This window comes from Gadus macrocephalus, chromosome 6, assembly GCF_031168955.1.
Source record: "Gadus macrocephalus chromosome 6, ASM3116895v1".
Taxonomy (NCBI): Eukaryota; Metazoa; Chordata; class Actinopteri; order Gadiformes; family Gadidae; genus Gadus; species Gadus macrocephalus.
This window is the reverse complement of record NC_082387.1, coordinates 16,220,078-16,243,733: the sequence shown is the minus strand read 5'-3', so window position 1 is coordinate 16,243,733 and position 23,656 is coordinate 16,220,078. Positions and strand designations below refer to the sequence as shown.

At 45.0% G+C, this 23,656-nt stretch overlaps 1 protein-coding gene across 6 annotated transcripts in view; it reads right to left on the bottom strand.

Annotated features, from left to right (window-relative positions):
* Positions 1 to 23,078, bottom strand: part of LOC132459754 (dmX-like protein 1) — a 48,056-nt gene extending 24,978 nt beyond the window's left edge. For 4 of the 6 annotated variants that reach the window (XM_060054496.1, XM_060054501.1, XM_060054500.1 and 1 more), the window contains exons 1-27: positions 22,734 to 23,078; positions 21,481 to 21,732; positions 20,823 to 20,948; positions 19,983 to 20,060; positions 19,502 to 19,580; positions 19,207 to 19,351; positions 18,847 to 18,913; positions 18,446 to 18,627; positions 16,312 to 16,516; positions 15,122 to 15,302; positions 14,256 to 14,432; positions 13,025 to 13,266; positions 9,780 to 10,500; positions 9,407 to 9,528; positions 8,514 to 8,603; positions 6,936 to 7,041; positions 6,322 to 6,438; positions 5,989 to 6,183; positions 4,543 to 5,786; positions 4,032 to 4,290; positions 3,502 to 3,635; positions 2,842 to 2,901; positions 2,315 to 2,498; positions 1,617 to 1,727; positions 904 to 1,073; positions 473 to 570; positions 85 to 250 (exon numbers count right to left, since the gene is read on the bottom strand). In XM_060054496.1, the coding sequence (XP_059910479.1) occupies positions 85 to 250; positions 473 to 570; positions 904 to 1,073; positions 1,617 to 1,727; positions 2,315 to 2,498; positions 2,842 to 2,901; positions 3,502 to 3,635; positions 4,032 to 4,290; positions 4,543 to 5,786; positions 5,989 to 6,183; positions 6,322 to 6,438; positions 6,936 to 7,041; positions 8,514 to 8,603; positions 9,407 to 9,528; positions 9,780 to 10,500; positions 13,025 to 13,266; positions 14,256 to 14,432; positions 15,122 to 15,302; positions 16,312 to 16,516; positions 18,446 to 18,627; positions 18,847 to 18,913; positions 19,207 to 19,351; positions 19,502 to 19,580; positions 19,983 to 20,060; positions 20,823 to 20,948; positions 21,481 to 21,567 (5,346 nt within the window). In that variant the 5' untranslated portion in view covers positions 21,568 to 21,732; positions 22,734 to 23,078. Of the gene's footprint in view, positions 1 to 84; positions 251 to 472; positions 571 to 903; positions 1,074 to 1,616; positions 1,728 to 2,314; positions 2,499 to 2,841; positions 2,902 to 3,501; positions 3,636 to 4,031; positions 4,291 to 4,542; positions 5,787 to 5,988; positions 6,184 to 6,321; positions 6,439 to 6,935; positions 7,042 to 8,513; positions 8,604 to 9,406; positions 9,529 to 9,779; positions 10,501 to 13,024; positions 13,267 to 14,255; positions 14,433 to 15,121; positions 15,303 to 16,311; positions 16,517 to 18,445; positions 18,628 to 18,846; positions 18,914 to 19,206; positions 19,352 to 19,501; positions 19,581 to 19,982; positions 20,061 to 20,822; positions 20,949 to 21,480; positions 21,733 to 22,241; positions 22,679 to 22,733 lie in introns of those variants that run through there. The other 2 variants (XM_060054497.1, XM_060054499.1) reach the window with 2 other exon arrangements.
* Between the last annotated feature and the right edge of the window lie 578 nt (positions 23,079 to 23,656).

The following is a 23,656-nucleotide window of genomic DNA, read 5'->3' as shown; positions in this document are numbered from 1 at the left end:
GAGGGATTGACTTTCCCTGAGTGCCACTCACTGCCAAGAGAGAGAGAAGAAAGAAAAATCGCCTGCCCATGGAAATTGCTTTACCTCCACAGCATCCTTGAGGGAACCAGCCAGCAGGAAGAAGGCGGCAGAGTGTTGGAACCGCTGCTTCCCCAGCAGAGAGAAGGCATTCTTCAATGCCGCCTTCCTCCACCGATCCTCGTTGAAGTTATTGCTGAAGAAGTCTGTCATCTTAGGGTTGTTCTGAGACCTGCGGATAGGGAGTCGGCATATTTAAAACAACAGAGTGGATGTCATTAGTCGTCCCCATCTGACAGCATTGATCTCGCTCGCTGAGTGTGTGTGTGTGTGTGTGTGTGTGTGTGTGTGTGTGTGTGTGTGTGTGTGTGTGTGTGTGTGTGTGTGTGTGTGTGTGTGTGTGTGTGTGGAATATTTAAGTACGTGTCTCCCGTCGACAATGCGTTGTGCTTGCCTGTACAGTCCCCAGACCACCGCCTTCTTCTTCATGGCAAGGTAGAAAATGGCAGCATCCAAGGGATCGTTGTTTCTTTGAAAGGAAGCCTTAGCAACCTGACAGATTGAACGAACAAAAACACAAAAACAGAAAGAGAGCGGTTAAGATTACAGCACTGGCTTCAAAGCGCGGCCCACTTTCGTCCAAATTGGAAGTTACGATTTTATGGGTCATTTCAGAGAACTGCAGGCGCAGAAACAAGTGTGTCGTTTGCCGCCGCATCAGCAAAACCGAAAATTGCCCTGCTTTGATGGCCATTTGTATTCAATGGAGAAGCGCAATCCAAATAGAACATGGTGGCCAGTCATGCCTCACGGCTTAACGGTAACAACAAAGCATGACCTGTTAAAACATTGCATGTTGTGTTCTCTCAGGCTCTTCTCCCGTACCTTCTCGATGCACCGGCGCAGCTTGTTGGTGCTGCGGAGCCACCAGCCCAGGCCCATCGAGCGCAGCTCGGTCCAGCTGGGTTCCCCTCTCTGGTGGGCGGGCAGCATGTTCAGCAGCTCCTCCTCCGCCTCCGAGTGGAAGGCCCAGGCAAAGTGACACGTGGACAGGCCTGGAGGGGCGCAGGGGCCAACACAGCAGCGGTCACACGACGCTGAGGCTTCAGGTCATTTACCGTGCAGACAGACACAATGAGTTCCCTTGTTTTCTCCTTTTAGTTTTGAAGCTTTGGTTGTTTCGGAGGTTTGGAGTGTCTGAGTTGGCGGTCACACGAGACAGAATAATGACCGTGAAGTGGTTGCATAGGAAATTAAAGTGTGTGGAAAAAGTATTGTGTAAAAAAGCTTTTACACAAACTGTGGGCACAGTCTGAGGAACACACCAGAAACACCCATCGGAGGGGAACAAGGAGAGATGCCTTACTTTGTTGCACGGACTGTCGTAACTCAACAGTGCACACTGGCGTCAAGGCCCCAATAAAACAGAAGATCCTTCACTACAAGTGCATTTATGGAGGATACAGAGAGAAACAACCTGATGCTTTAATGGTATGACACTAAAAAGTGCCTGGATCAGCACTGTGAGCTCCCATTGAGCACGGTTCCCCGTATCTTAAAACGGTATCCATTACAACGACCTATTTTCATGAACATACCTTGCCGTAACAGTTGGGCCCTGTGTGCAGGAGGAAGAGAGGTAGAGAGGAAGGTATGCAGCCTGACAGCCAGCAGGAACCTCAGGCCACAATCATCCAGGGTCTCTCCACCTGGAAGGGAAATGGAGGAGAACCTCAATGCCCGCTGGCGCTCGCCTGCCGTCACATGTACACTCATGGCCAAGCTGCTCAGACTCACTTGGCTCCCAACTGGGCTTGCAGAAAATACACCCAGGATTTATTTCACACAGCACATGGTGACTTTCGGGGGGGCGAGGTTGGGCCAAGTATGAGAGAACACATCTCAAACAACTCTATTGTTTTTATTTCGAGCGGTCTGCCAGTTTCTCCGGTGAGTATCGCGACAACAACAAAGAAAACGAAGGCTGAACTGACTATACAGCTGCTGGCACAGCCATGATGAAGGTACTGGTGGCTCTATTCAGCTCTTTTAAGTACATTTGGAGGGAGCACACACAGAGCAAGGCAACACGAGTTAGTTCATATTCACAGCAGCAGAAACAGAAACCGTGTGGCTTTCAGAGAAGGACACCTCTGAAAGCCAGGAGACACTTTACCATGGACACGTCTCAATATCATTCAGTAACTGAGGTTATTACCCCGTCAGAAAAGAGATTGATAGAACTGGGAAGCCCTTCGACACAGTGAGCAGGCGGCGGGCTCGGCAGCAGCGGTACCTTTGCGGTTGTGGCTGTCCCGCAGGTCGGTGCTGGTGGTGGCGATGGTGTCGGCCAGCGCCATGAGGGACATCTGCTCCATGCTGGTGAGGCCCGGCAGGCTGGAGTGGATCAGGTGGTTGGACAGCACCTGGGCGTGCTCGGGTCCGAAGAACGTGGGGCTGTACTGGGACAGGTCGATCACCTGGCGGGACACGGGCAGGGCAACGGGTTTTGAACACAGATCAGGGATGGATTGAACAGCAATTCTTAGACATATGTCCATTGATTGTTATTATTTCAATGATAATTTGATGGCTTAGAAAGTCAGGGATGGTTAGTGGAGTATAAGGGCGAATGAGTAAAAATCACGATAAGTGCAAAATACGTGCTATATCGAAGCATTTCACTTGCCAGAGGACAGAGGAATAAAGCTTTATGATCCTGTAAAAAAAAAAAAAAATGCAGTAAAAAGCCAATGCCCAATTTGCAAGATGGATTGTTTTACAAGTGTATACACTACAGCCCTATCCGAAGGGGATGGTCACCTTACTGCACAGAGACGGCCTGCTGGGATTTAAGGCCTGGAAATGGTCTCTGGACAGGTTCTGTTGGGTAGGTCAGTAAGCTATATTAAGGTTCATCTTCTCCACGGCAGTATAATCAGGTCTATATGGCCCGGTGTGTCCATTCATTTTATTCACTGTGTGGTCTAACTGGATACCTCTGAGGAAGGTGACGTCATGGCTGGTCTCTCTGATCTCTCACTACAAGTAACCATAGCAACATGGGAGCTTGAGCATGCATTCGAGTGGGAATACGCTCTTGAGAGAAGGATCTCTCACACGACCATCTCTCAAAGATATTTCGAATTGTCTTTACACTGTTTGTGTAATTCATTCCACAACTCTAATAAAAGATTTTTTTAATATATATTTTTTTAATGCAATTCAATCCTAAACAGTAGCTCCTTGACTAAACAACATCATCTGATTCATCCATAAATGAATGATTTATTTGTTTATTAAGATGTATAAAGTAGACAGAGAGGGCGGTGAAGGTTGAGGGTGACCTTACGTCATCGCCGTTCATCGCCAGAAAGATGGCAGACACAACAGTCATAAAACTTCCCAAGGATTTAATATGACCTCTTACATAGAGAAAAAAAAATAATAATAATAATGTTGCCCTAGCCAATCAAAACCGACCTTATTCACGGCCTCCTCTTGATCACTGTCCAGAGGCTCCAGGTCAGCCGTGCTGGGCAGGTGGAACAGCTCGTCATAGGCATCGGTCTGACTGGACCCGTGCCCGCTGTCGCCGCCTACGCTCCCCGTGGTGACTGCAGGGACAGCCGTGAGGCACGAGAGAGAGAGAAAGAGAAAGAGAGAGATGGGGAGAGAGATGAATAACCGTCATTCAGATAATAGTAGACATGAAGTGAAATCAAAGCTGCTATCTTCATTCTCATGCGCACTGCATCCACAGGAAGTGAAAATTTACACAAAACCACACAATGAGTAATTTCCAGACAGAGAAATACATGTATGTGTATGCATGCATATGGTAGCACAATAGAAAAGTAAGAAATAATGAAACACTTTTCAATCTATAAGTAGAACCACATGTGGATGCAAATGCAAAACATTTAAAACAACATGTGGTGGATTCCACGGAATACAAGGATCTGTATTGATCCTTGTTCTCTCTACGTCCCAGTGGAACGACATGCGGCTACCCGTTTTGGGGAGGGTGTCCTGGTCGGCTGCCAACAGAGCGTAGAGAGGCAGGGGGGGGATGGAGTTGATCTCGGTGTAGTCCGGAGGGGAGCCCTCTCCCTTCATGAACATCTTGTTGTCCCGGGCCGTGCTGCCTCCGGCGCTGATGGTCCGAGATCGCACTCGTTTGTTCAGGTGGCTGGCGTTGTCTTTGAGAGTCACGACCTCGCCCGCGATGCACTTCACCAGGTGAGACAGAATGGCCTTGGCCCGGTGAACCTAGCGACAACACGAGGAGGATTAGTATTGATGTGTCACTCGTATATTGAATGTGATTGACTATAGTGTAATTTATATTGCATTTATGTCTGAAAGTGATGTACAGGAACTTTATTAAAGAATAAATCCATACAAATAAGCTTCTTTGTTTTCTAAACCCAATTTTTACTGTCACTACTAACAACCTTTTTAAATCCAAATAACCACATGACATGAATAAACCATGCCTGGATAGTTCTGCCATTCTTTTACCTTTCCCAGATCCATGAGCTCGATCAGCTGCACGGGGTGGTACTGGGGCAGGGTGGGGAAGAGCTGGTGGGCGGCCTCAAACAGCCCAAAGTCCTCCATCTCCACGGGGAGGTCGTACGCCGTCCTCTTCCCGCTCAGCTTCTGCGCCAGGCTCGTCATGGAGCGGGTCAGGCCCTTCTTGGGCGGGGCCAGCGTGGACAGGCCTCCCCCTGGACTCAGCGCCTCCTCCTGGCTCTGCCGCACGGCCGAGAGGAGCGAGGACACGCTGCTGCTCAGGTCCTCGGGGCCGGCGGCGGCGGCGGCGATGGCCCTGGGCGGTACGGGCGGCTGCCACTGGGAGTAGACGTGCATCTCGCAGTCCATCCCCACCACCAAGATGCCGTCGCGCACCCAGGAGAGGGAGACGGGGATGGGCGGGGAGCCCTCCACCGAGGACACCAGGTCCACGGACCGCAGCAGCACCAGGCGGGACGCATGTTGGTTCCGGTCGGACGACATGCACACCTCCGGGGGAGTGCCCGAGAGAGGGCCGTACATGTAGAGCTTGGTTCCGATGCCGACCGTTAAGATGTGGGACCCGTCCTCCTGGGACACCCAGTCCAAATGCACTAGGTTCTTCCCGGTGCACGTGAGGCTGTTCTCGTTGGGCGGGGAGAGCTCCGCGTCGGGGCTCCGCGCTGTGCTGCCGTTGCTCTGAGGGGGGGCGGTGGAGCCGGTACTGTCGAGGACCAGCGTCTGCTCAAAGACCCACTGTGAGCCCCCCGTGGATTCACATTGGAAAACACTGATGTGGACTAACGATTCCCTGTTGCTAGTGGAGTAGGGGTTGGGAATGATGTTCGGAGTTTGGTTCGTGGCGTGGCTGGGCTTGATGATGGGTTTAGCGTTCATGTAAGGAGTGGAAGATATTGTAGGGGGAATGCTCAAGGATGGCTGAGAGTTCATCTGCGGGCTGGAGTTCACTGCCGCGTTCGGCGTCTGCCTGTAAGCCACGGCGATGCGACTGTTATGACAACAACTGATCTCTATTGGCCGTCCCGGGATGGTCACTGCACTGCAGTTGGCCAGTCCCTCCTCCACGAGCAGCGGCCACTCCTCCCAATGGTAGCTTAGCTTGGTCGTTTCCGAGGGCGATGCTGCCGCGACGCTGCACTTCCAGAAGCGCACTTTTCCATCTGAGCAGGATGTGGCAAAGAGGTACGGTGCACGGCCAGCTGGCAGCAAGGAGGAAGCACTCAAGTGACCTAGAAGGAGAGTTCACCATTAAACACATAAAGTACCAGAATTTGTTTGTCATTCAAAGTGTGTGTGTGCTTGCGTTCGTGTGGCTGTGTGTGTGCCTGTGTGACTTTGTGACTGTGTGTCTTTGTGACTGTGTGTCTGTGTGACTGTGTGTCTCCGCGTGCACAACCATCCTTCATGAGCAGGTGGTTCAGAACAACACACCTGCCGAGGGGGTCACTGTGATGACCTCCACCCCAGCAGGGAGGGGCATCTCCTGGCTGTACAGCCTGTGGGTGGTGAGGTGGAGCCGGCTGGCGCTCTGCAGGCTGGAGGTGCAGGCCTTTGTCCTCTGGGGCAGCGGGGAGCGGAGTGGCGGAGAGGACTTTGAGGACGCTGCGACCTTCTCTGGGGTGTCTTCTGTGAGAAGAGAAACAGAGACAAAGGTTTTTTTAGCAGAGCAGTTAGACAGGTTATTTCGTCGTTAGGAGGATGTTGCATATAGCTGCCCAGGCGTTCGCAACAGCTGTGACCGCGTTGGTCTCTAGCGGGGCCTACCCATGGTGACGGGCCGCGCGGCCAGGTGGAGATGCCACATGTGGAGAAGGGAGCGGCCGGTCTGGGTGAACTCGACCACGACCAGGAAGAACCGCGCGGAGAAGCCAGTTTGACAGTCTGTTGGTGGAAGACACACACAGAGAAGATCGAATTAATTTGTCAATAATCATTTATATTCCATAGCCATTGCTCCAAAGACATTAATCACATCAAGAGGGCCATGCATGTTTGCAGAGTAAATATGTGATCTATATCTTCACCAAACCAAGATGCTCTACTTAAATGTGAAGTACTGCAGGGCTTGTTGACTGTCTATTTCGGAAGCATTGGGGCATTTGAATGTTAATTATTTCGCTGGTAGTGATGTTTTTTTGGCATTGTTTAGTAATTAATCATGAAATGATTTAAATTATGATGAGTCATCATCGTTTTCAAAAGTGTTTCTCATGCAAGACGTGGCAATTTTATTTTTTTTAATTAGCCTACGGTTTTAACACACGTTTCTTTAAAATGTTATAGTACTACAACTCTCTTGAGTCCTCTCAATACAGCCTACAAAATCTCCCATGATGCATTCTGATGTACAAGCCCAATAGGCGTACGTCTGAGTGTACCGGATTGAGCAGTGACAGGGGATTCGGTGGCAGTTTGGTTCCCATCGTCATTGCCCAGAATGAGGTCCTCTTCAAACACATGGAGTAGCTGGGTCTCCTTCCCCTGCTGCACAGGGACCAAAGCAGAACACATTCCCCATTAGAGGAGACCCAGTGCTGGACTGCTGGAACTGGGCTTGTCGGCCCGGCTGGGAGCCGCAGCGCCGCAGGGGAGCCGGATAATAATAGGTCAAGCCCCCGACACAGCCGAGCGGTGTCTTCATCAGAGCTGGGTCACCGACCTGACACCATGACACAAGTTGTTCCCCAGTGTGCACGACTCCGTCTGTGTGCATGGACAGACTTGATAAGGGCCCGTCAGAGCTAGCTTGCACTGTACATGAATGCTGGCATTTGTGTAAGAAAATCGGTTGAACCATCAACAAATCTGGGCTTTGCTGACAAGGGTTGGAAGGTGGATATCTGGCACAAAATGAGGCTAATTATCATGGATCATGTACCCAGCATAAATGTGTGAGTGTAGATTGTACACCCACACATTTATGCTGGGAACACCCTTTGTTGATGGTTCAACCGTTTTTTCTTTACCAGACTATCCTGTGGTGTCGGGTGCATTAAAAGACTTCTTTAACGATCTGGGCCTCACCGATTTGTAAACGCAGATATTAAACAATATTTATGGTCCGATATCCTGTAGAAGTAACAGCAGAGGACGCGGGCAAAGGATTGTCACGTTGGAAAGACGATAGCCAATTGGAAGCCACGCTGACATAATACGTAATACCTATAATGCATTGAGTAATTATAACGGAAGCCATGGCGGCAAAAACAAATTTGTGGTGGTCTTCCGAATTGGATATTTTGGGTTGCAGGAGCTCGTTCCTCCTGAGAGTTGTCGCCCACTTAAGTCACGATTTTGATCGCAAGCGAAAATCAGGACTGGGTTGTTGAGGAATGGAATCGGTTTGTGTATAGTGTGCTTCAACACATAAAACACAAAACATTTAAATGTACCAAGCGTCAAATACAAGTAGCGGGACAATTTTTTTGATGAGAACGACTACTTCTATAAAAGTGTATTTATCTTTTGGGTAACAAGGCTAACCAGACCAACACTCCATGCAAACATACGGTAAACTATCAGCCGAAATTCTGAAACGAAAGTTAACTCATAAATTAACTCAGAAATAAATGGTGTGAAAACAACATCCACGTTATATGCTCGTCATAGGGATCACAGACCAAACACAACCATTGGCTTTGGAACATGCTATGCTTCTTATGCATTGTTTATAATCTCATCCTTTTCTACACTTGCAGACTTTCTTGCTGGGAGCCAGCAGAAAAAAAAGAACCTTTCATTTTGAGTGTTGAAATTTCTTGTTAAAAAAACACAACACACTGTTGCCTTCTCTCCTCTGAACCATCTGAAGTCGAACATCTTTCAACCGTTCTGGCAACAGAATCTATTCATCCCTTCACTAATTGTAACAAAACTGTTTTCATAATAGATATTAAGGTGCTTAAGATAGGCATAAGGGATTAGGTCAAAAAACATATTTTAGACATCATACTTACAAAGTCAGTGATGGCATCCAGCTCAATAACACAACCAGGTTTGGCTGTGGACTGTTGACTGATGATGTTAAACACCTCCCCAACATATTTCTGCAGTGAGAAAAGAAAGGATTAACAAAATAAAAGGATTAACAATATAAAGCAATTGGGCCTGGCATGACAACTGCTCACAGCATCTTTCGGAAGGAATTATTTGAACCTGCTAAAAAGATAAATACTAAGGCTTTTTTTTTTTTTTTATGTGTTCCTTTTAAAAGGTCTCTGGTAATTTAATGTCTTCCATTTACTACTTATCAAGGTATTGCTATTTACAGATCGTATCATACAAAAAAAAAAAAAAAAAGGCATACTAGTCAATATGCCAATTACACAAATGTGTTTCTAGTTTTTCAGGCCAGAAATGCCTATACAATTATACTCTAGATTGTAATTAGCAGTAATAAGGTTAAACAAATATTAACAAATGATGATCATCCTACTAGTATAGTTTTAGAAGCAACAAATATGTTTGTAATGTCTGCATGGCTCCTTTAACCATTGTGTGTGGGCACATCCAAATTCCATCATGTTTTTTGTGAAAAGCTATACAATTATTAATCCAACATTAAAGATCCTACATATTATGCCACATTGCTACTATGGTATTCTAGATTAAAAAAATATATATATATTTTAAGTGGACACAATATCGTTCAAGGTGTTCTAGGCCTGACAACCACATTCAAATACTATTACACCTGCCGCACCAGTGGAGCAAAGGGTCCAGACAATCACTGAGAATGTTGTTGTGCATGTACAAACAAATGGTCATTGTGTGACACTTGCCTCATGACTACCAATCAGCCGAACCACTGTGCTAGAATACTACGCTATTATTGTGGCTGTAAACTTACACATATGTCAGGGTTGGACAGCTCACTGAGGAGTTTCTTGGCTTCAATAACAGCCTGGTACAGTCTGAGTGAATGACCGTCGCTGGCTACAAAGCAGGCACTGGGAGAGTTGCAGTACGCCCCTATAAATAAAAAGGAAAACAAAGACCAATGAATAGTGGATATTACAGAAACAACAAAGAGCGAACCAAATAGGAAAAGAACTGGGTGGAGGAAATGTCATGTTTGTTGGCTATAATTAGTGGGTCAGACAGATATTAATGTTGTTTCTTCAGCAGAAATAAATCAAAAGGGTTCACTACAAAAGCACATGAACACGGCACAGAAACCCAATGCAGACCCAAGCTGCCCCTGAACCTCTTTAATCACCCACCCAAACAGTTGCTGGGGATGAGCGCCGGGAGCCAAGCCACGTTGGCGAAGGCGGAAGCATGCAGAGAGTTGATCCGGGCCAGCTCCGAGACCCCTCCTGAGAAGGAGAGCGGCCCCACGGGGTCCACCCTCCACAGGATCAGCTCACTGTAGATTGCGTTGGGGTCCTGGGAGACCACGCCCAGGGACACCCGGCTGGGGCGCGGGCCCCGTCCGGCCGGGGCGGCCCGGGAGAGGCCCGAGGGGTGGGCGCCAGGCGGCGACGGCGGCAGCTGGTCCACGTCGGGCGTGCAGAGGGCGTTGTGGTGCGAGGTGGTGAGCAGCAGCGGCAGCAGCGAGTGGCAGGCCAGGTCGTTGAGGTGGAAACGGTGGCCGCAGTAGCGCGACTTGTGCGAAACGCTGAGCACGGTGGAGAAGGCCGAGTCCTCGGCGAAGCTCACCGCCCACTGGTTGAGGGAGCCGTCGGCGTGCGTGGAGATCATGAGCACGTTGGGCGTGAAGATGCTGAGGCGGAGGCTGCTGCCGGACGCCGCCTTGCCCTGACCTCCGTAGCTGATGAGGGCGGAGGTGGAGCGGGGCAGCGTGCCTCTGCACGGCCACTGCCGGCAGTGTTGGACGGCCAGGTCCACGTTCTTGTTGCAGGCGTACATGGTGACGCTGCGGCTCAAGGTGTTGGCGTCGCCGGTGGGGAACGCCACCGGGATGCGGGACACGAAGGACACCTGAGAGATGAAGGGAGGAGGGAGGGGGAAATGATTGGCAGGGGGAGTTCTAGATGAATAGCGACTGGGTTTATACTAGGGATCGACCGATATATCGGTCGGCCGATATTCGCGGTTTTTACGTGTATCGTATCGGCCGATACGCGGCTGATTTTCGCCGATATTTTATTTATTTATTATTTATTTTTTTTACTTGTTCTACCTCACCTGTTTTTAATATTTGTTAAATATTGTTCATCTACTTGTTCTTACTTGTTCTACCTCACCTGTTTTTACTATTTGTTAAATATTGTTTTTTATATTGAAGTTCAATAAATGTTCCTTTTTTTAAATTGAGACTTGTAACATTTGTTATCAGTGAAAAATTTTTTGATTGAGGGAGCAAAAGCAGTAGCGGCTCTAAATATCGGCTCAAGAAAATCGGTATCGGCGTATCGGCTAAGGCTGATGAAAAAATATCGGTATCGTATCGCAGGGGTTTTTCTAGAAAAAAAAAGTAGCAGGGAGCAGACCCCTGCGCAAAGCCGAGGGAGCAACGCGACCGAGGCGGGGGATGGTGTGGAAGGCCCTTCCACGGCGCGAAGCCTTTGAAAAAACAATGATTAAATGGTACATTCTGAGGCTATCTTAGAGAGAAATTCTCGCAAAACTCTTGACCAACACTCAGCATTTGTTTATTTCTGTCGCTTTGTGCAGAGAGAACTGGAATGGTCTTGTATACTTGCTTAGCATCTTAGCGCCTAGACCAAAAACCCATTCAAATACATAGTAGCTAGCTGCTAATAACTTTAACGTTAGCATGTCGACTCGGTCTGGGAAACTCCAATTCGGATCGGAATATTTTTGGAGTAATTATAAGTTATTTGAGGATCAGACACATTGTCAGGTGGTGGTGTTGGAATATTTTCGCGGAGAAAAGATCGTTTTGAGAAATAGTGTATGTTGTACAGCAGCATGTAAGTACAGATCCAAGTCTGACAGGTTCAGTCGGCATTTCGGTAGGATGGCGCACGCCGGGAGTATCGGGGCGCAGCGCCCCTGTTCCCTTGTTTAGAAAAAACCCTGGTATCGGCCCTAAAAAATCTGTATCGGTCGATCCCTAGTTTATACATCGCTTTTTCAAGGCAAGTCGATTTTATTTGTGTTCAAACAAAAACTAACTCACCCCCTCGGAAAAACTACCACAGCTCTCAAGGAAGAAAACTCGAGAAGGATTTCAGGAGCGTGTTGAGGAACGCATTAATCGCTTAACAGTTAGATATGGTTTCGCCTCGTTTTATTTGGGGAATCCTGCTTGAGCCCACGAATAAAGCATTGAACGAGAAGTATTGACTCCACTGTCTATTTTGGACAGAGATTGGAAACTTGCTCCTTGATTTGATCGTACTTCTTGAAGAGGCATCCCTCCTTCCAGGAAAAGTTAGGAGTGCAATAGGTGCCAAAATCGATGCAATATAAATGGAAGCACAACAAAGTTATGTTGAAATTATTGATGATTTCAAAATCAATCCTCAATGTGAGCTGGTCTATTCTTCCACACTAAAAGAGTGATCAAATCGGATGACAAATAGTACCATGGACGGTATGTACTTTTTGTGACAAGCAAGGCCAACAGTCACAATATCTTTGCCAAAATTAACTAAAGTGGAAATGACAGAGGGTGAGTTATCGGCTGCTATGCCTGGCTGGCCGGCCAAGCAGAAGCCTCTGTCCATTGTAAAGCGGCTGATAAAATGCATCAAGGAAAATTGAAATTTTATATGAAGTCACACTTAATTAGAATACCATTAGCTGAATGGCTACAGAAGAAGCCATTAGAATGGGAGAGAGGCAATCATGACTGTCAAAATGATTTACATTCTGAATGATATCCTGGCTAATGCACACTTTGCGATGTCATTTAATAAGGAAAACACATTAGGATTTGCAAAATGGTCAGATTGAATAAATCCATCAGTATGGACATTACAGGTGCCACACAAGCATAATGAATTTCTTTGTTAGGGGAATGGATGCTCATAATTTGGATGTAAAAAAATAAGTGTGAAGAGAAGAATCAATTGTAAAGCCAGGATAAACAAAAAACCTTAACCTTACCTTAAAACAGAGCCTCTAGGCCAGACATTGTCATCCATTTAATGACTTATTTGATTTAAGACCTAATAACACTATACAGGACTACAAGAAAAGGATGAATGTAGAGCAAGGTTTGAATGCAAGATTATCATAAACAATACACTACTCAACAATACTAAGTTTGTTGTTCTACAGGTTCCAGGTTGCAATTAGCAACACCAAGGGAACGGTCATTATTTCACCCTAATGGAGACCATTATCCCCCCAGATAATAACCTATTAATTCCTACCACACACACACACACACACACACACACACACACACACACACACACACACACACACACACACACACACACACACACACACACACACACACACACACACACACACACACACACACACACACACACACACACCAGCATCAGAGCACAATGTAAACACCTACCTGAGCTTGTCTGTACATGGCTGGCTGGTATTCATCCAGCCAGTCCACGTTCCAGACCAACAGGGAGCCGTCCATAGGGTGGATGCTGAACAACATGTCCGCCCCTTTGTTCCACTCCGCCAGCAACACCTCCACCCGGTGCTCCACCGCCGCCGCTGGCAGCTCCGAGGACCGCCTTTCAGACCCCTTGGGTTCAGTTGAGGTAGCGTCTGCATCATCCGAGTTGACTTCCTCTTCTGGCTCTGGAAGAAAATGTCATCATTTACACCTGACAAAGCTGATCAAAATAAGGAGAGTGCTGCAAAAATGTTCACCTAGAGACCACTGATCCACTGCTCTGAATCACACGCTACCATTTATACTTTTTAAATGTATTTTTAAAAAAAATGTATAATGGAAGTCAACCCCATTCTCTGAGACTTCAACTAGGTACTTCAGACTTCGCAATTCTGTAAATTTTTTACCTCTAAAGTCTGTTCAAACATTTAACAATCATCACACTATCTACACTGACAGATCTTCGATATTAACCCTTGTTGAGATTCAACGGCCTTAGTGTAAAACCTGTTTCGTATATTTGGATTTGGTCTCAATGACTTCCATCCTTTGAGCTTTTTTAACATAGAAACACACTGTAAAGACATTCTGCTGTCTACTTCTACTGATAATGATCGGGTGCAATTTACAGATGCCTGAGAAACCGTTTTTGAGAACGAGTATATTAATTTGAGGCTAGGATCTTCATAAATGGCTAGGTGACTGCTCCCGGTAGAAGATACAAGGCTAATGCACTTAAACACAAGCTATTTCACGGCATGCTATCTAAACAAACAATAGATGTGTCATGAAAGCTAAGACTCCACTGAGTCTCATCATTAGGCTTATATGTGAGCTAATCTTGATTAACTCGATGTCAAAGAATAACGTCAATGCACGACAAATTTTGTTATTTAGAGACATAATTCAACCCCAATTCAACCCAAATAGAACATAACTATTGCTCTCTTGAGCAAAATTCATTCAAATCGGTTAAGACTTCTCTCAATCTTCTTTCAATTTAATCTCACTTTACACTACACAGCCTTCACTGCATTTTCTGCAGGAAAGGCATTTTCTAGTTTATTTTTTTTGGTCATTTGGCAGGACTGAAGGACTAGAAAAGCATTACCAGACAAAACTCATGTGTTTCTAAGAGGATAGCTCTTCTGTTTAAGAACAGCCGTGTGCACACCTTCCCGTGTAGGCTCAGCCTCGTTCTCCAGACTGCCCCGGAGCTGCTGGAGGAAGACCTCCATGGCCAGAGTGAGGTGGAGCTCCTTGTTGTTCAGCCAGTGGACTGTGAAGGGCCCTCCCGGTTCCTCATCGTCTCCCCCACATAGAGAGGAGATGGAGGGGAGCAGGGGGATATCTGGGATAAAGACATTCAAAGATTTGCCATCAGGACTGTGGGTTGAAATAGGCAACTATAAAGCCTGCAACTATAACATTTCCATCGAATGCCATCTAAATATCCCAGAAATAAATGTGATATGCCGCCACGAATATAAGATGTCAAAAATGTGTGAGTCAAAAGGGAAATTGCCGACAATCCTGTTTAACAGCTGGTAAAAATAGATCATTTTAGACAATCGGGGGACCTCTTTGTGGTTTGCATCAGATTAGACTCCATTTAAAAACGCCCTAACTCACCTATTTAAATTGGAGGTGTAAGTGACTGCTTAAACCCACTTTTCTTAGTATAGTACAAGATTGCTTTTAATTATATAACTAATAATACAATTAATTTTCCTTTTTGCCAAGCCCATTCTTAAATTTTGGATAAGATAGGAGATTCTTGAAAACCATCTACTTCATTGCATTAAAGACGTTTTCACGATAATATCCTTAGGTTATTAGACTGTATAAAATATGAATCCCAAATATGCATTATGAATTCTAAATGTATGAAATGGTTTAGTGTTGGAGATAGGGCTAACCCTGCTTGCGCATAACAAGCCTTTCATAATAATTTCATTTATATACGAATGGGCTTTATTTATTTTAAAAATACCCATTTCTCCTAATAATAAAATGAATGTATTTTCAAATGGTCGCCACCTGTGGCTGGGTTGATGCTGGCTGCGATGTGGAAGTGACACAGAGCGTTGGCATGGGGAAGGCTGTTGCTGCCTGATTTGTGGCTGTAGTGCCTCCCGTTCAGGTGGGGCAGGCAGCCTGTAACAGAGGGATGGGCCACGCCATGGAAAGAAGGCATCCCATAGGAGTCCTGCAGGTTGAGCTGGAACAGAATACACCAATTAACTAACGCATTGTTCCACCGTTAGGGGTGGAAGAAAAGGGGAGTGACTCTCCCTACGAGGAGGAGGGCCAAACCTACTGTTCAAGACATTAAAAGTTACGGAGTTTCTTCATTTTATAATTTTTTGGGGGAATTTTAGAAATACCACACACACACACACACACACACACACACACACACACACACACACACACACACACACACACACACACACACACACACACACACACACACACACACACACACACACACACACACACACACACCTTATGTCCTCTCTGAGTGCCATCAGAGAGGACATAAGGACAAGGACATTGTGAATGTTCATTTCAAATAAAGAACATTTTATATGTTCGAGGAAAATGAGGTTAACGGAGACAAACAAATGAAAACCTCTTATCAGTTTACACTGACCTATGACCAAAGAGACGTAGAAAAGTAGATAACTCATTATAAATAAAAAACGTTGAAAAGAAGGTTAGAGCAATCTTTAGGAGGTGGTAGCACAGATTACAGCAATCAGGCCAGTTTTCCCTCACTGATGTTTCTCTTAAGCCCTACAAAGCTCAGAAAACCATCTTTGTGTCTGATAGCCAATTAATTTTCCCTTTAACTCCTCTAAAGCCTCTTCTCTTCTGTGCTTTTTTTTCTACTCCCTCCCCATCTCTTATCTCTGCTCTATGCTAATTTGCAAAATTAACAGTGGAGCCGGTCGTCGGGTTTGAATTCCCCACGAAAAAAAACCAAGTGTGCTGGAACTAACAAAGGGATGGAGGAGAGGATATTTCCATTTTCTTTAATAGAATAGCTTAACATCTTGCGTGCTGGTTTGTCCACTTTGTTAAGGGCTTCACAAAATAACCGTGTCGTTCTCGTCATCCACAAAGTTGCACGTCCTCATTCAATTAGGACCTGGCGGTACCCTTGCGACCAGAGGGCTGTGTTCCACTTCAGGCATCACAGTAAAACATGCTACAATTAGTCTCACCTGCAGCGGTGCCCTTCCCTGTGACCCCTCCTCTGAGCCGTTCTTCCTGCAGGGCCCAGACGGTCGCGGCGGGTCACCCTGTTGACCGGTGGCGTGGTTGTTATGGTGACTGGAGAGGAGACTGTCGTCGGGCAGGAGGGTCTCGGCCCAGAGGCGACACACGCTGTCCTTACAGCAGGTGAGCAGCACGCTACACACCGACCCTCTGGTGGGAAAACACGGGACACAGACGCTCAATTTGGGACGTTTGTGGGAAGAAGGAAGCGTAGAAGTGTGACGTAAAGGCGTCGTCATCGATTATGCTGCTCCGATATAAGGGAACAGCTGCAAGATCGGCAAGGCAAACTTAACTCTTTCACAGCAACAAAAGGTTATACTCTTGTCATTTTCCAGATTTACTAGGAAATACACTGCATTAGAATGGGGAATGAATCAGGAGTTTCGTTTAATTTCTGTAGACAAATAAGCATAATTATGTACACACATACATATATCGAAGGGTATCTTCCAAAGATAAACAATGGTAGGCCTGTCCATGTCAAATAAAAATGTTTCCTAAATTCCCATATATAGCAGCAGACAATATTGTGTGTCAGATTAATAGAGGTTCCGTAACCCGATGTGGTCGTTTTTGGACTACAGTTGTACGTCCATGTTAGTGGCTTATCACATTAGACTTGCATCACATTATCCTTTGAGTCAGAGGACAATTTCAGGTCAGACCAGGATATTACAGCTGGGGACATAGGTGTCTGCGACTAACCCATTTTGCATGAAAAATTGTTTAATTTCCTGCAAATGTTAAACTACCAAAGGAATTAACATTTCAGATATCAGGGGTCTGTATAAATTAGATTTTATATGCATACTACAGCATGCACTTCAACACAAAGTGCAAAATGTAAAAGCTAATAAAATATGTTAATAAAATCCTTTTAATTATCTGTTTAATTAAAGATTGAGTGCACATTGCATTCCTAAAATGACACAATTCTATGTACAACTGCAAGGGTGGGGCTCAACATAGGGGAGGGATGTGTATTGATTAGGAAAAAATCAAAAAGCTATTGTTTGATCCCTCTCTTCATGAAAGGAACCAACCAGATGTTCTTTCAATGTACATATTTGACTGAAATAAAATCGTACCCGTTTGTATTGACCAGGAGCCTGGTCCAGCCCAAAGGCTGTAACCTGACACAATAGCTTCTCTGTTATTAGATTAGTTAGTCTACACCTTGAGCCATCACGAGTTGACAGAAAGCTCCCTCAACTCGGGGCGGTTTGGTCTCAAAAGAAGTACCCGGTTCCTTTGTTTCACTCTTCATTTACATTTCAGCAGAAATAGCACTACATTTCAACAGTAACTTTAGATCCAAGGGATATGCTAATCCCCATGTGTAAGGCTTGAGACTGGATGTTATTGTGTCTTTTTGGGGATGTTGTCGCAAACTTTTACTTCCCTACATTCCCCATTGTTTGAGGTTACTCTCTACCAAATTTCATACTGTACATATGTACCTAGGCCAACAGAAATAATAAAAGCTAGCAGAAAACATCCTTAGGACTGGACTTGGCTTCCGGCTTATGTCAAAAGGTCAAATATTGAATTTCAACTAGAAAATGCAATTCATGCTGAAAATGCATTTAAAAACATAACCTAGCCTTAAACCATAGCCTCATTCTCGAACTATTATAAATTGGACGTGGTCATGCTCAATAGAAGCAGAGAAACACGTGGATGTCCCATATGTGTCTTTCATTTGAAGTTGGAGAGGGGGGAAATGTTTTAAAGACACGACTGTTATGTCAAATAAGAAGCAAGTCTCCATCGGGATCCATGGGAATATAACAGTGGATCTTTACAGATAAACGCCCGATGCTCAACAAGTATCGATTTTTTTTATGGAATAGTCTCTAGGTGATGGATCGTGGGAGAAGATGGGCCTCAATGTCTGTAGAGTATGATAAGAAAGAAAGAAAGAAATCCTAACAAAGGCAGCAATAGTTCAGCACTAAAGTACAAAAAAATCTCAATAACAGAGGACATATTTCTTTTTCTTTTTCATGCTCCGTGCAATGTCTTACAAGGGAGTAAAACATCCTGATTGACAACCTCTGAATCGACCTCCCTTACCGGGGCATGTACTTGCTGGTCTGCCTCCAGGAGAAGCCAGTGACGGAGCGTGGATGGGCCAGGTAGACGAAGGAGAAGGCCAGCTCTCCATGGGCTGAGCCCGCCTCCGGGGGTGTGAAGAGGCTGGACACTCCCGACTGCCACTTAATGGTGCTGTACCATACCTTCACCAGGCAGTCATCCTGCATGGAGGTGGCACAGGGTAGAATGGCGGAAGCCAGTCAAACGACAGGACAACTTCTGTTCAAACGTCTGGATACGGTGAGGGTTAACATTCAACTACTAGCAGCTATTTTAATGTTGATGTTACTGTTGTTAAAAACAATTAACATGCAACTAGTCAACCGTACATGGGAAATCGAAGCCAGGGTAATTAAGAAATAGGTATGGGGACAACTTACAAGTCCAGCTGTGGCAAAGAATTCTCCATCAGGAGAGAACTTCATCAGATTGACGGGTGATGCTGTCCTATAGCAAGGGAAACCAGAAATTAATGAAGTCGACTGTGCAAACAGAAGGCTAGTGCAGTAGCTCCCACAACCGCTGGGCATGCCCACTAGTTAATGAGCAATTTATTAATTTATCATTCACAATATATTTATATAGCACAGATGTTACTCAACAGTGCACATCAAAATCAACATAATAAAAAGGCAATTAAAACATGAACAAATAAAAGCTTTAAAAACCAGGCACAAGAGGAGAATATAACCCCGCCAAATGTTCAACACAATGCAATGAGTGCAATATCTCGTCCTCACCTGCTGAGCCAGATGCACCTCCATGGAGACGGAGGGCTGTCAATGGTCAGCTCTGTGGGCTTCCCTTCCTCCTCATGGTCAGCACCTGGCCTAGCGCTGTTGGACCACAACTGGAGGCTGTTGGAGCCTGTCAACAGATACCTCCCTGGAGGAGCCCGAGGCACAAGTCATGAGGACATGGTTCTTTTTTAAATGATGGAAAACTCTGTTTGTTATTGTTGTTCAATCAGCCTCTTCGGGACAGCCGGTGCGCTCTGGGTTTGGCAGAACTGGAACAGATGCTGTGGGACTGTACCTGAGGGGTGCCAGGCAAGGTTCCTCACTATTGACTGGAGAACTATTTGGCCACTTTTCTGCCACTGGAACTCCAACTTCTGTAGAGATATGTATGCAAAGGAGAGCCATTTAAATAAAGAGTGACATAAAGGAGACAAAACAGTTAGATAGCCAGATAATTAGTAAGACGATAGTCTATACAAATTTTGTATATTTAAATCAGAATGATGCTTAAAAAGATGCAAAACCAGTCACCAGATCCCGGAGTAAAAACATTTGAACGATTTGAAAAGTACTTGTCGAAATTTGCATTTCATCATGTAAACTAGTTAGAAGCACTGGCGTAGCTATTCTATCACATGGCACTGGTCCCATGCACATATAAAACCACTCTCATGCACATATAAAACCACTCTTATGTAAAGTACGTAGAAACTTGTTCTATTCCTTCTTGCACTTTACCCACAGGCAAATGTACCGTGTAGTCCTGAGCGACTCACCGTTGGTGTCGTGGATTTCGGATCAGTCCGCCCCACAGGCTCAAACACACAAACAATGCCTCCATATGAAGCTGCAATCTGTGCCGGAAACACAGCAAAGAAAAAATATGATAATAGGGTATAGAATATCCTTACGCATCTAATAGTAAGGGGCATTTCATAAATTAAAAAGAAGGCTTTATGAGAGGAGGAAAAATTACTTCCAGGCCCAAAAACCCTCCAAGCCTAAAGGTGTTGATTATGACAAAGCACACTTCCACACTGCTGAATGGAGTGACTGACAAAAATGTATTAAGCGGTATTGAGGTGACCAGGACCTTGAGTAATACAAGCCGTGTACCTAATGAGGTAAATAATGTCAACTGTCAGGGATGATGAATTGAGCGAGTGACACACAAAAACTTCCAAAAAGGCCCCACACACACACACACACACACACACACACACACACACACACACACACACACACACACACACACACACACACACACACACACACACACACACACACACACACACACACACACACACACACACACACACACACACACACACACACCCTTCTTAAACTCATGACAAAAACTGGGACTTTTATCACACAAGTAAATATAAATGGCTTCTATTCCACTCATTTCCCCTTGCCTTTGCTAGAGCTTCACCTTCTATCTATGGATATGCATGTGACAGATATAGAATTTACCTCCCCATGTCAATTTTAACCTTGTGTTGCCATAGTTTACACACTTAAATCCACATGCGTGTATTTGGGGATTTTTTTAAACGATGAAACTGTCCAGACCCAAAAGGTGTTTCTGTGACAAGAAGCCAAGCCGCTCTTACCCGGCCTCCGTCCAGGGAGCAGTCCACGCATCCCACTTGGATGTTACCATGCTTTGCCCCGGGAATGATCTGCAGCCGTTCAAAGTCACTTCCCAAGATCACCACGTCACAACCGGACGCATAGGCCTGTCACAGCAGAAGACAGAGGGGCAAGTCAGGGGATATTCACTCAGACAGGGATGAAAAGGACACACCACCACCAATGTCCCACCTACAGAGACAGTCATCTGCCATTTTTGTGGGAACTTTAAAGTAAATTAACCCGATTCCGTCAATGGAGACTGACAAAGAATCCATTAGGATGATTGCTATTTAAATTACATTAAGTCACATCAAATCTGCAATTAAATTAAAACAATTATAATAATTAATTAATTAATTAATTAATTACAGCCCCAAAAATAAAGAAGATTTATAGTAACAAAAATCACCATTAATTTACATTGCCTAGAGCGTGACTTATTTAGGGTCGACAACTTGATCATTTCACTTTCAACACATCAACAATTACCTTTGGTTAACAGTGAAGACACTAATCAAAGTAAAAAGAGTAAACTGGATCATTGTAGTCGACTAAGGTATTAAAACATGGGTCAGGTAATATCGACTTTAAAAGGGCTGCAAGCAAGTTCACTCCAAGGCTGTGTCAATCTCTTACCGTGAATGGCACATTATTGACACTCCCCACGGAGAAGCAGTTGTCCCCTGGATTGACTGCCCCTGTGAGGACTTGATGGAGGTTCATGACTTAAGTTTCACCCACACCATGTGCGGCACTGGCCTAGTGCAGTATTAATCCTCTCTTTCCAGATCTACGTGATGTATGTGCAAAACCAGGGTAATGACAAAGTCATCTTTGAATGAAACCAAAATGTACAAAAGTAATCCTGGAACCCGATGTTGAAGAAAGCTGGAATGGAGAGGAAAGAACGTTTTGAGTGTAAGCATCCAATAGTATTAACAGTGCATTCACATAATGTATCGCCTATCCCCCTGCGTCTCTTGGTCAATATCGCTCTCTGTTTAGAAAGCATTTCGAATGAGTAATTTCGTTGTACTTCCTTATTCCATTTGGGATACAGCCATGAAACCAGTGGAAATGAATGACAAACCTTAGAAATATACCTCATAGGTAATACAGTGTTTCCTTTTCCCATGACAAAGGTCTATGACATTAATCAGCGTCGGCCTTGCCAAATGGGCAGAGACTGCTGAAACCTTATCGCTCTACTCCACATACAATCCCCATTACTGATAACGGCCCAGTGCACGAAAGACAAAAAACGTAATTAAGAACGGTCAATAAGCGTTTAAATAAAGAATATATATATATATATATATATATATATATATATATGCACACACAATATCAGTGATTCAAATGAACATCCTAGTACAGACAAAATAGTTGATTGTTACCCAAAGTTAGTGGGCCATCCCTCCGTCCTTTAGGAGCAGAGTAGAAAGCACAAAAGTCGGTCTAACTCGTCTATGTTGCTACCAGTTGCATATAGACTTAGGTTGCAAACCACTAGTATTTTAAACGAGGGACTCTCCTGCACTATTTACTTCCAGTACTGTTCACTTCCCTGTTGCAACTCACGTGATCACAGTCAACATTCCCACGTACTGCCGAGAGACAAGTCAGCTTAATGTTATAACATCAGCCTGTCACACAATTCAACAGTATTATAGGAAGCTCATCAGAAGGCATGTACATACATATGTATAGCCAAACCATCAACATCTTCTCGGCAGTCACATACGCAAACTCTAGATCCTGAACGAGGAAGCTAATTTCAAGTTAGCTAGCTGTCAAGTGTAGCCAGTCAACACAGCACAGCATCACCCGAGCAAACACGTAACGCTGGCACAATTGAAGGAAAATGCAATAATAACTTAGCTACTCACCAGGCGATATTGTTCAGCAACCATGCACCAGCAGCCCTGCAATCTGAACCTTTAACACAAGGTCTAGCCGTTTTATTTACGTGAGATAAGCTAGCTTTAGCACACGACTACTTGGGGCACGCCGAGCAGTTTTTTTAGCCAAGGTTATAAGCTAGCCAAAAATGTTAACGCATGAATCGTGTCATTCAATTAAGGACACACTGCGGTTGCTTAGACACATAGGCAAAGCCCCTCACGTAAAACGCAAACCAAAAGGATGCTCTAAAGTTATGAAATGGATGGGATCCTGTGAGCAAGCTTTCAGTGTTGTCGATGTGTCACGATGACTGTTTAGGTGCAATGCATCTTGGTCATTGTAGTTTATCAATGCTGACACGTTATGGTTCAATTGGTTACAATTTTAGAGGTTTGTTCTCATCATTTTAATGTTGTGTAGTCTCACTGTCTATAACTGAAATGTAGACTTAATGCGGTTTGTGATTGGTCAATAAAGCCCTCGAACATAAAAATAAGGCGCCTCTGTGTGTCTATTTATCATTTTGCAAGTCTTCGTATTATAGTTTTTTAGCTCTTGATTTATGCGATGATGCAATCAATGTATTCCACAGCTTCTGAAAAAGAATGCCTTATATCTCCTACAAGTAGGCTAAATATGTGTCAATAAAGTGCGAAAGAAGGCCACAAGAGGTCCCTATCCAGCTGTGTCTAATCAAAATGTATCGGCTAGTGTCCGCTTAGACCAGCATTGCTTGTTTTTAGGTGTGTGTGTGTGTGCATTTGTGTGTGCGCGCGCGCGCGCCCGTGTGCGTGTGTGTGCGTGCGTGTGTGAGATAGCGAGAGAGAGAGAGAGAGAGAGAGAGAGAGAGAGAGAGAGAGAGAGAGAGAGAGAGAGAGAGAGAGAGAGAGAGAGAGAGATATGCACA